Below are 12609 nucleotides of genomic sequence, written 5' to 3' on the forward strand. Positions count from 1 at the left end.
CCAGTGATCTGGAAAGCTAAAGTCCTGAATTCTGCTCCCAACCTTTGTTATTAATTCTTATGAGGAGCCAAGGCACTTCTCCTTGTGGGCCTCAATTTACCTATTTATAAAATAACCGCTGTCACTTACTTGAAAGCTTTTGTGTGAGAGTCATGTTTATGAGAGGGCTTGGAAGAGAATGAAATGTAGGACCATACAAACATAGGGGGCATGATTAGATGCTTATAAACCCACGGGCCTCCACAGTCATGAACCTTAGTTTAACTAAGCCTGCTCTATCCTGGGCGTGAAGTACTTCAGGCTCTTTTCTTTGTTTTTGTTGTTGTTGTTGTTTTTAAGTTTATTTATTTTAAGAGAGGAAGTGAGGGAAGAGGGGCAGGGAGAGGGAGGGAGAGAGAGAGAGAGAGAGAGAGAGAGAGAGAATCCCAGACAGGGTCCACACTGTCAGCGTGGAGCCCGATGTGAGCCTTGAACTCATCAACTGTGAGATCATGACCTGAGCCGAATCAAGAGTCGGAGGCTAGGGGCACCTGAGTGGCTCAGTCAATTAAGTGGCTGACTTCAACTCAGATCATGATCTCACAGTTCCTGAGTCTGAGTCCCATATCAGGCTCTGTGCTGACAGCTCGGAGCCTGGAACCTGCTTTGAATTCTGCCTCTCCCTCTCTCTCTGCCCCTCCCCGGCTCTCTCTCTCTCTCTCTCTCAGAAATAAACATTTTTCAAAAGTTTACAAAAAAGAGCTGGAGGTTTAACAGCCGCCCAGGGGCCTCCTTCAGGCTCTATCCTTACAGCCCTGGGGTGGTGGCAGGGGGTTGTGGGGGGTGGGGAATCTCTCTGAGAATAAGCACAAGCCACCCAGCCCCTCCCTCCCGTGGATGAAGACTCACAATCCAGCCACCTCCATCCGTGTCCATGTCACAGTACACCTGCAGGGGCCGGCTGGCATCACCGTGCAAGTAGATGGTATACAGACCACTGGCAACATTGCTGTTCTGCTGAACTTGACTGCAGTCAGAAGGATGCGGAAAACGGGCACCAACTGGGAGTCAAACAGAGAGACAGTGTCGTTAGGCAGAGGGCAAGGAAGAAGGAGGGGGCTAGTTTCCTAATTTAAGATAGTTTATTTTGTTTAGAAATTGTTTCATAACCTCCTACTACTTTGTTTCTTCCGACTCTTCACAAACATCTTATTTTTCTCACTCACCTGCTCTCATCAAACCTTTCAACTGTACTAGAAATAAGGTCAAGTTTATATCACTTCCTGCCCCGATGCCCTCAAAATAACATTCTGTTCTGCTCCCCTCTACAGTCTTTCTACCATGCGATGGATTTCGTTTGAACCCGTAACCCTGTTGCCCCATTTCCAGAGAAATCCATCACTGTCTGATCGCTCCCCCTTGGACAGCTTTCTTGGCTCTCCGGTGCTTGCCCTCTACCACATCATTGTTCAGAGAACGTTACCTGTGGAAAGGGTGGTAGACACGCTTCTGCTGCGGCGATCACCCTTAAAGGCAACCAAGGAGACTGGGTAGGCAATTCCCTGCTCAAGGCCTTGCAACTCAAGCCTCTCGTCCCCTCTTCCAAGCTGTACCTCCTACCAAACAAAGGAGGAAGTCATTCAGTGTGTCACCCCCAGCACCCTAGCTGTCAATAGCTTTCCCTGGTGCTAACGACAGGAGCTCTCTGAGAGCACAATGTTTGGTTTCTTTGAGGGCTCAGTGGTGCCCAGAATCCCAGGGGGTCCCCGCAGCTTCGCTGGGGGATGGTGCCATGGATATTCAGCCCTGCCGGGAGTGCTAGCAGAGAGCCGGCACCCGGGACTGTCCCTAGGGGAGCACCCACCAGGCCTCCTGGGACCCTCTGCCTCCAGGTACATGCTGGAACACCAACTACAGCCACTGAGGCCGGCGGTGCTGGGCTGACAAGTTAATGGGGGAAATAAAAGTGCCTGCTGATATCTGTGGGGCAGGGCCATCGCTGGCCCATCACTTCCTTCTGAACCTATCTTATTTCCTCTATAAACATAGGACTAACTTTCCTTGAAGTGCTGTCATAAGCAATCATGAGATAATGAATAAATCAAAGTGCCCTTCTTTTCCCTCTTCATCCCTTCTCTCTTGCCAACAAGAAAAAGGAAGAATTTTCCATTGGAACAAATTAACAAACACTTGCTGGCCTTCAGAGTCCAGGTGAGAGGGATAACTCTTGAAGTAAGGGTCAATTGATTCATTTAATAAATATTTAGTGAGAACATCTTGTGTGCCAGGTTCTAAGCGCGTTAGATACAATGATAGATATGACAGACAAATGTCCTTGGAACAAACGTTTACTGAGAAAAACACACAATGGAACAAAATAACGTGAGGTGGATGTGCAGCCAGCAAATACTCAACGGGTAGTGAGGAGCAGGCACAAAAGTTAGTCCTATAAAACGGGGCTACATGTACGATGTCAGGGGACAACTGTGTGAAGCAGCTTCCCTAACACAGCAGAGGATCAATAAGGCTCAATTCATTTCCCAGCCAGTCGCCATGACACCAGCAATCAGGCCAGTGGGCCCGGGGCGGTTGCTTCACTTAGAGGCTGGACAAGGGTACCAAGAGAAAAAGCAAGAAGTACCTTAACGGTGCCATCTGGGAATTGGTAGGTCAGAATGTAGCCATCGATCTGAGCAGAGGGGGACGTCCAGGTCAACACCCCTCCAGACTGTGTGACAGCAGATGGACGAAGGTTCTTGGGAGGGTCGATGTCTGTACGTAGAAAGTCAGGTAATTAGGACTACTCGGTATTTTTGCAACCGAGGCAAGATCATTTTTGATGTGTTAACATATTTTCTACCGACTTATCCCTCCCCTGTTCCGCCCTAGCAGCAGGTGTGGTCTCGGCTCTTCTTGGCCACCAGCCCCTTATGACCTTTGTTTCTAAAAGCACACTCCAGGGGGCGCCTGGGTGGTTCAGTCAGTTGAGCATCCGACTTCAGCGACTTCAGCTCAGGTCACAATCTCACGGCTGTGAGTTTGAGCCCTGTGTGGGGCTCTGTGCTGACAGCTCAGAGCCTGGGACTTGCTTCAGATTCTCTGTCTCCCTCTCTCTCTGCCCCTCCCCTGCTCATGCTGTGTCTCTCAAAAATGAACAAATGTTAAAAAAAGTTTTTTTTAAATAAAGGCACACTCCACACCCACTAAGACAAGGGGACTAAGGAAGGGGGAAGCGGGTGGGGCCCAGACAGAGCACCTCTGTGCTCCCAGTTTCCCCTCAGATTCTCCAGGAGGGGTGGGTAGCATCCAGATGAGCAGACAGATTCCCAGTGACTGCAGGGCTCCCGAAGTAGCCGGGAGTATGGATCTGAGAGCATCCTGTGTGCGGAAACTTGGTGTCCTGGCAAATACCTACTTGGGAAGATGACCGCAGAGCTGCCCGCCCCACGATGGCACTAGGAAACTACCCAAGACTACATACAGCAGAGGGGAAGGAGTGTGCCCCCTAAATCCGAGATACCCACCCACCAGCAGAACGGGAGCTTGTGATAAACATTAAGTTGGGACAGAAATACCAAGTTCTAGCTCCTACCTAACTAAATATGTGGCCTTAGATGCACACCCTGTACAGAAAGCACGGAGAAGGCGCGATGGTGGTGGTGGTGCTTGCGTAAAGGAGAGAAAGAGAGAGAGGGAAGAAGAGTCGGAGGAAAAGCAGAGGGAGGGGGAGTTGCGCACTCTGAAGATGGGAAAATGAGAGCAAGAATTCTAGTAAAAACCCTATTAATTGGGGGCGCCTGGGTGGCTTGGTCGGTTGAGCATCCGACTTTCGCTTAGGTCATGATCTCGCGGTTCGTGGGTTCGAGCCCCGCGTCGGGCTCTGTGCTGACTGCCAGCTCAGAGCCTGGAGCCTGTTTCAGTCTATGACTCCCTCTCTCTCTGACCCTCCCCTGCTCACGCTGTCTCTCCCTCTCTCTCTCCTAGAAATAAATTAAAAAAAAAAAACATTAAAAAATATTTAAAAAAAAAAACCCTATTAATTGGTCAGATGGGTCATTTTTTAAAGCCCAATAAGATATTGAGTGAAAAAATTCCATTTTGAAAAATCATCATAGAAGGTGATTTTAATTTAGAAGTTCCCAAAAAAGATGTCTCCAGGCTATTTTCTCCCCAGTAGCGATTCGGCCGAGAATGGAATTGCAATGTTTTAATAGAAATCAGGCAGCTGTTGTTTTTAATTAGGCTGTTTTGACAAATTTTGAGTTTCTGTAATATCAGCTCGGTTTGACTTTCTAAAGCGTAACATCTGGTATGGATTTTACTCTTTCCATCACACTGCAAAACTAAATTTCCTCCTTCCAAACATCAAAGCAAAACCTTAACTACTTAAGTATCTTAAGCTGGCCTCTTTGACTGCCCACCAATCCCTTGGTTATGGACTCGAGATATCTGAGTTACTTCCACATTTCTGCGAAGTAGAAAGATGGTAATATTGTTGTCTTTTTAAATTATTATTATTATTATTTGAGAGAGAGAGAGAGAGAGAGAGAGAACACATGCAAGCTCAGGAGGGGTAGAGGAAGAGAGAGAGAATCCCAAGCAGGCTCAGAGCTGTCAGCTCAGAGCCTGGAGCAGTGCTCTCGATCCCACAACCCTGGGATCATGCATGACCTGAGCTGAAATCAAGAGTTGGACGCTCAACCTCCTGAGCCATTGAGGTGCCCCTTATTATCTTTAAACATGGGAAGAGTGAGGGGCACCTGGGTGCCTCAGTGGGTTAAGTGTCTGACTTCGGCTCAGGTCATGATCTCATGGTTTGCGAGTTCAAGGCTTGCATAGGGCTATGTGCTTATGGCTCGGAGCCTGGAGCCTGTTTCAGATTCTGTGTCTTCCTTTCTCTCTGCCCCTCTTCCACTCATGCTCTGTCTCTCTCTGTCTCAAAAATAAACATTAAAAAATTCTTTAAATGGGAAGAGTGAGGCAAAGAGAATATAATGAAGGAACAGGGGAAGAAAGGAACGAGGGAGACAAAGCAAGGAAAGAGGGAGGGAGAGTAAAGGAAAGAAGGAAAGAAGAAGGGACTGGCTGCCCCTGGAGAACAGCACTGACTATTAGGGAATCTGAGCTATAGAAGAGATTTCTTTCTAAGTATTCCTTTGTTTAGTTTGAAGTTTTTTACTGTAAGCATACTTTACTCTTTTAATTAAAAACTCCTGCTAATTGTAACTAATAAAGAAATTCAGGGCACCTCTGACTCCAATGGCCACACATGGTGTCCCCAGGCACAGAGGGGATGGCCAGCCCTTGCCCGTACTGTCCAAAGAGACCCGAGGAAGTCAGGGTGGACCCAGGGATTTTCTCAGTCCCTATGAGGCCCCATCACACACATAAAACACAACAGTCCAGGCCCCTCTGATCACTAACTGGAGGGGGACGAGGAGGGGGAAAAGATGCTCCACCACTGCCCCCAACCTGGGAGGTGGAAACAGAAGCACTACCTTGCCTCCCTCTTCTCCAAACTGGAGATGAGGCCAACCCAGTTTTACCATCCAGGCAGAGAGCCCAGGAGCTGGGCAGGGTGGAGGGGTGCTGATGGAGGCTACTTCTGCACTACTGCCTGGAAAAGCCACACGCTTTGACATTCAAGCTGCCTCCTTGACATTTTCCTTCCTTTTTTTTTTTTTTAAGTTTATTTATTTTGAAAGAGAGAGAGAGAGAGAGAGCACACCAGTGGAAGAAAGGCACAGAGAGAGGGAGAGAGAGAATCCCAAGCAGGCTCTGCACTGCCAGCACAGAGCCCAACAGGTGGCTTGAACTCCTGAACCACAAGATCATGACCTGAGCCTAAATCAAGAGTCAGACACTTAACCCACTGGGCCACCCAGCCACCCCTCCTCTACACTCTCCTTAATCAGAGACGTCCTATCCACGTAAGGTAAAGAGGGGACCACTGTGAGGCATGTCCAGCTGAAACAACTGCCTTCCCTGCCCCCCTCCACACCCCTAGGTACACAGGACGACTTTCCTGATGGGTGTGCAGGGTCCCCTGTCCCAGGCCCTCACAGTACCTGTCAGGGCCATGGTGTCGGCCTTCTTGCTCTCCCGGGCCCCCTTCTGGGCCCACACCTGGACCGTGTACTCCACGCCCGGCCTCAGGCCCGTCAGCACGGAGCTGCTCTGGTCCTTACCCACAGGCAACTCCCCGGTGTCTCCATCAGCAGACGTGTAGCGCACCATGTACCTGTCGATGACGGCCTGCACCGGGTCCCAGGAGACGGTGGCCGTGTTCTCTGTCACCCGGTCAGTCACCAGGTTTATAGGGCTGTCAATGTCTTTTTAAAAAGGAAAGGCTGAATTTTAGAGCCAAGGGAGGTCATCCTACCTCCCGACCTGCCTCTAGGAGCTCTCCATGCAAGTATATTTAAAAATGATACAATTCTACCGAAACTAGGAGTGAAACCCCCCTGGTTTCCATTTTTCAGGGAAACAAACCACCGGTCATTAAAAATGGGAGGAATTAGATCTTCTCCAAGTTCGTCAATATGGAAATCTTCTGTCTCTCTCATTTCCACAAAAATAACACTAAAAGTTTCCTGAGCAACAAGACAAGCCACCCAAACTGCTGTTGGAACATCTCTTCTTTTTATCTCCATGGTATGCGGTTATTTCGTTTTACAGAGTCTCAGAGCTGAGATGGGAGATCCTCCAACCTTCTTGTCTCTTACAAAAGGAAAATGGAGGTCCAGAGAAATGAAAAGACTTGCCCAAGATCCTACCATCTCCCTGTGTTCAAACCCAGACAAGCCCCTCTCCGCTCTGGATTTTAAAGCCCCTCACCTTCTAAAGGATTCTGCTCCTTTTCATCTGCCCTCTCTCAGCACCATCAGCCTCTCCCGCTCTCCCGCCCCTCTGCACCCTTCAGGCGACAGACTTCTCAGAAGAGCGGTCAGCATGCCGCCACTTCAGTCCTCCCCTCCCCACTTCTCAGTTCAGTGAAGTTTGGCACTTTTCTACACCACGCCGCCAAAACCACTAGTATAGGTTACCACCAACCCCACGTTGCCAGATCCAACAGACACCCACCATCCTCACCTTCCTGGGCTTTTAAGCAGCATTTGGCAGAGCTGCTCCACTCCCTCTGTCTGAAAATGCTCTCAGCTCTTTACTTGTATGACTACGCCCTCCTCTGGTTTCCTCCTAACTGCCTGACTCCTCTTCGGCCTCCTCTGTCGGCAACCTGAAAACACTGGGGCACCAAGGGCCCCCCCTCTTCCTCTCTCTTCACTTCTCCTTAAGGGACCGCACCCATGTCCATGGCTTCGAATGCCAACCAACACTCTCGGCTCCCTGGTATGTGAGCCTCTGGCTTGCATCCACAGCCACGTATCCACCACAGCACCTAGCCCATGTTGGATGCTAGCCCAATATTTGTGGAATCGATGAATAAATCTTAGCCACAGAATCTCAAAAGTTTCTCCAGCTTCAGTGTCTAAAAGTCTTAACATTCCTCCCCGAGCCTATTTATCTTTCAGTCTCCCATCTCAGAAAACGCCAGAAACCCAAGTCATACCTGGTTCATTTTCTCACTGCCCCACACCTCACACATCAACAAATACTGGCATTCATACCTCCAAAATATGTGTGGAGATATCCCATCTCCCCTTTCCCAATGGGCATCACTACCTCTTGCCAGGATTTTACACTAGGCTCCTCATTAACCCTCCTAGCGCTACTCTTTTCATATCCCCTGTGTATTCTCACTGTGGCCTGAATAATCTGTTTTAAACAAATATGGCACCGTGTTGCTCTTCTTGTAATAAATTTAACACGCTCCTTCCTTCAGGCACATGGGGTCCCTTGTGAGTGGCCCTGCCTCCTTCCCACCTGACCTGTGCCACTGCTTCTCTAGCCGTCAGTGCTCTAGCAACACCAGCCCCCATCTGTCCTGCAACCATCTCAGTGGCTGCAGCTTACAGCCGTCAGGCACACTCCTCCCTCAGCCAGAAAGGGCTATTTTCCCCCAATACCCACCATCCCCTTCCTCCGTTAGCATACTGTCCGATGGATCTCTCTGCAGTGATGGAAATATTCCGCTCTGTCCAATACAGTAGCCATTAGCAGCATGGCTATGGACCATCTGAAATGTGGTCATTTCAGCATTTAAAGCATCCAGCTTTAAAAATAATTTACTTTTAATTCATTAAAATTTAAGTCGTCACAGGCAGCCAAGGGCTACTGAGTCGGATAGGGTGGTCTGACAGAAGGGTAAGGCAGGCATGCACTCATCCAGCTGAAGACTTCGGTTCCCAGCCTTTCCATGGTGACGTCTGGCACCGTGTCTAGGGTCTAGCCAGCGGGACATGGGAAGAACTGAAGAACGTGTGCAGTGTTCTGGTCGTGCCCTTCCCTTTCCTGGGTCCCTTTCCACTGCTGGAATGAGGACGGATGATGACCGTACAGATGAAGGCAACCCCCTAGGGATGTGGGCACAGCAATACCAAAGGGGTCGGGCTCTCCTATGCCAGGGAGCTACCTCACCAGCCCTGGCCCATTTCCACTCTGCCCATTCCACAAGAGAAGAGTAAGCTTCTTTCTTGTTTAAGCAAACGTTATTTGGCTGTTTCCATTGATGTGTCTCTTAACCATTACTCATCCCATCCCATCTAAGAAACATCCCTACCTTGTTATTCTTTCTACCTGCACCATGTTCCTCTCCTTCATAGAACTTATCATAATTTACAGTTTTGAGTTGGTTTCCTTGTTGGTTGTCTGTCTTTCCCACTGGACTGTAAGGGAGTAGGAATCATATATATCTTGTTCGCCACTGGATCCCAGGCCTGGCACTTAGAAAATGCTCATCAAAATTTAGCTATATATTGAAATGAACACACAGCTCTGACCGCCAAGGAAACACTCGTTCCTCTAAACTATATACCATCTATTAAGCCAAACCTACATAAAACAGCTTGCCACAAAACTGTTCTCCAATACAGTGCTTTTTTTCGGAATTTTATGTTGTTTTTACCTTCCTATAATTTCTTATCACTGAGTAGAGCTGTTATAACACAAGCCTGGGGAAAGAGTTTTCAGACCTTCACAGAACTGCTCGGTATGGACACCATAACTGTGGTTGGATTTATTTTTTCTCATAAGAGAATGAGATTTTTTACAGCAAACTTTCCTAAAATAGTCCCTAAGTCACAGACCCCAAAAGCTTTACGGGCATAATTCAGCAGCAGCAGAATGACCCCACCAATGACCCCAGTTTCTGTTTTCCTCCCTCCTGTTACCTGTCGGAGCTGTGGTGTCGGCCTTCTTGCTCTCCTGGGCCCCCTTCTGGGCCCACACCTGGACTGTGTACTCCACGCCCGGTCTCAGGCCCTTCAGCACGGCATTGCTCTGGTCCTTTCCCACCGGCACTTCCCTGGTGTCTCCATCAGCAGACGTGTAGCGCACCATGTACCTGTCGATGACGGCCTGCACCGGGTCCCAGGAGATGGTGGCTGTGTTTTCTGTCACCCGGTCGGTCACCAGGTTTTTGGGGCTGTCAATGTCTAAAAGGAAAAGTACTCATCAATGTGCACTAGTAATAGGCCACAGAGTGCAGACACTCACATTGTTTCGCTTGGAGTAAGGACCTTTCGTGTTACGTGGTCTTTACATCACTTATGCTCTAACTGCTTCATTAAGGTATGTCTTCTCTCCCCAGACAGAGCTGGGCTCCTCAAGCAGAAAGCACAGTAAACCAAAATCTGCAAATCTACACTGTTACCTTTACCAAGAGTGTAGCAACACAAATCTCATTATGTATTCTGTAAACGTATATCAAACTCTCATTATGTACAAGGATGGTGTTACATGGCGGGCAGGTCCAGTTGAAGAAGACACAGACCATGCTCACAGGCAGTGATAATTTTGTTTCTAGCATCATGTCAATGAAGACCTCTGATTTCATCCAAGATGATTCTAATAACCAGATACAAATGTCAGCTCCTAGAGGAAGAGGGCCATGACCATATCTCCTATGGGTCACCACAGCCTCGTAGAGAACAGAGCACATGGGAAATACCCCACACACGTTGTTGAATGGATCAGCCAAATGAAGACCAGTTTTAGTATGCTTTACACATCATGAATTCACTTGCAATGCTGGTTTTCTGGTTAAATTACTCCAGAAACATGGCCAAACATCTCTTTCCCAATAAAATTAGAATAGAACACTGAAGTTATCCTCAAAACCAGATTATCAAGATTCATTCATGCTAAAGCACACCACATGGATCTACTTGCTCTGGTAGATGTAAGGTCTACTTTGTAAAGCTGAGTTATCCACATATTATTATTTAATAATATTAACGTTTGATTTTCATTTTCTCCTCCCACTCAGAACACAATGACGGACCCTTACTAGTGTCCACAGTGAAATATTCATGCACTCAGAGGAGGAGTAGCTGGACATAGCCATCCAATCACGGCAAAATTGTACTTTGGAAACTGCCACACAGGCCTGATTTGTAAGGAAACAGTTAAAGGAAAGGGAGGGATGGCGTGTGCAGTCTCTTATGAAAGGACACTATCCTGCTCTTCCAAAAATCATTGATTCTGCCAGTGTCAAAGCAGGAAAACAACCCTTGACCAGCCACAGACTTAGGTCTTTCATTCTCAAAGAGCAATGTTCCATTACCTGTCGGGGCTATGGTGTCGGCCTTCTTGCTCTCCCGGGCCCCCTTCTGGGCCCACACCTGGACCGTGTACTCCACGCCCGGCCTCAGGCCCGTCAGCACGGCGCTGCTCTGGTCCTTCCCCACTGGCACCTCCCCGGTGTCTCCATCAGCAGACGTGTAGCGCACCATGTACCTGTCGATGACGGCCTGCACCGGGTCCCAAGAGACGGTGGCCGTGTTCTCTGTCACCCGGTCGGTCACCAGGTTTTTGGGGCTGTCAATTTCTTTAAAAAATATATTTGGAAAAGCCTAAGCTTTGAAGCCATGGAAGAGACACCCACCACCCCATCACTGTCATTTTCATCTTCTGGAACTCTCCTAGCACAAGGCGATGGTATTCCCCTTCAGAATCTGCTGGGAGTCAAGAGAGGAATGAACCCCCAGTTCCCAATTTCAAAAGGCTACTCATGCTAAGCTTACTATACTCTTTTGGCTTTTAGCTCCCTAAAATGTGGGAGGAACGCCGTCTTCTTAACAACATAATGGCACATCACGACAATCATTAAACATCTGCCAGGACGTTAAGGGTGCCTAATTTATCGTCTTATCAAGGGCTACTTCACAGGCAATCATTCTATAAGTATTATCACAAGCATCGCAATGATCAGGGCCTACAAACATCTTTGCTGAGTCCGCTGAAAACATGGCCAGGGCACAGCTTTACTTTGCCTTTCTCGTGGGCTGAGCGGTTTTGTGAGCAGCTCACCACAACCAGGAACAGTGAGAGCGACCAGCCTTCGCCTCACTGAGATCACTCCTAGGACTCACTGTCTTTTTGGATCTCTGTGACTTTCTTTGCAAACTCTCTCATCTCAGACCACATCCTGGGTATCATGCACACTCAAATCCACAAGCTCAAAATTCAATTCTGGTTGATCTTTTTCTTATTACCTGTCGGGGCCATGGTGTCAGCCTTCTTGCTCTCCCGGGCCCCCTTCTGGGCCCACACCTGGACCGTGTACTCCACGCCCGGCCTCAGGCCCGTCAGCACGGTGCTGCTCTGGTCCTTTCCCACCGGCACCTCCCCGGTGTCTCCATCAGCAGACGTGTAGCGCACCATGTACCTGTCGATGACGGCCTGCACCGGGTCCCAGGAGACGGTGGCCGTGTTCTCTGTCACCCGGTCGGTCACCAGGTTTGTTGGGCTGTCAATGTCTGAAAGGAAAGTTAAAGCGAACCATTAACAAGCACCAAAGAGTGAGACCTTATTGCTTGAAGGGAGGCAGTTTCCTGTTCTTAAAATTTTCCCATGTCCTATGTCAGTTTTCAACTGTTTCATGGGGACAGACCCTGTCTCCATGGCTGGACTCTTGGATCCTCAAGAAGGCAGCACAGGACAATGGAATGAGCATGAGTACCCAGAATCAGAAGAGCTAGGTTGCAGTTCCAGCCCAGAGATACAGAGCATAGGGGCAGGAAAAGCCCTGAGAGAGCCAACAGACCAGGGATGTAGGCCCAGCTCTGCCATCAGCCAGCCGTGGTCCGCCCAGTATGGCTGCCCCCAGCTGAGCCTCAATTCCTTCTTTGTAAAATATGGGCCTTACTAAATAGATTCAAAGGTACCATAATGTTCAATGAATATTCCACAAATCTGACTCCATGAATCATCAGCTGACTTTGTGACTTGTAAAAATCATTCACTTCTTTGTATTTGAGGTTTCTTAACTATAAAATGGGGATATTGATTCCTGCTCTACCTATCTCACCAAATGCCTCTGAGGACCAAGCAACTAAAGAATATAACCATCATCCATTGCTGTTGGGCATGTAAAATAGTCCCACCACTCAGGGAATAATTTGGCCATTCTTCAAAAAGTTAAACATAGAATTATCATACGACCCAGCAATTCCATTCCTAGGTATATACCCAAATGAATCGAAAGCATATGTCCACACAAAAGTTTGT

General features: G+C 48.4%; 1 protein-coding gene across 1 annotated transcript in view; it reads right to left on the reverse strand.

The window, feature by feature from the left end:
- Positions 1-12609, reverse strand: part of TNN (tenascin N) — a 63402-nt gene that overhangs the window by 15236 nt on the left and 35557 nt on the right. Inside the window, exons 10-16 of the mRNA XM_039242346.1 lie at positions 11595-11858; positions 10664-10927; positions 9270-9533; positions 6048-6311; positions 2621-2751; positions 1463-1595; positions 889-1040 (exon numbers count right to left, since the gene is read on the reverse strand). Of these exons, the coding sequence (XP_039098277.1) occupies positions 889-1040; positions 1463-1595; positions 2621-2751; positions 6048-6311; positions 9270-9533; positions 10664-10927; positions 11595-11858 (1472 nt within the window). The remainder of the gene's footprint in view (positions 1-888; positions 1041-1462; positions 1596-2620; positions 2752-6047; positions 6312-9269; positions 9534-10663; positions 10928-11594; positions 11859-12609) is intronic.

The sequence above is a fragment of the Hyaena hyaena genome, unplaced genomic scaffold, assembly GCF_003009895.1.
Source record: "Hyaena hyaena isolate Hyena2069 unplaced genomic scaffold, ASM300989v1 scaffold_209, whole genome shotgun sequence".
Lineage (NCBI taxonomy): Eukaryota > Metazoa > Chordata > Mammalia > Carnivora > Hyaenidae > Hyaena > Hyaena hyaena.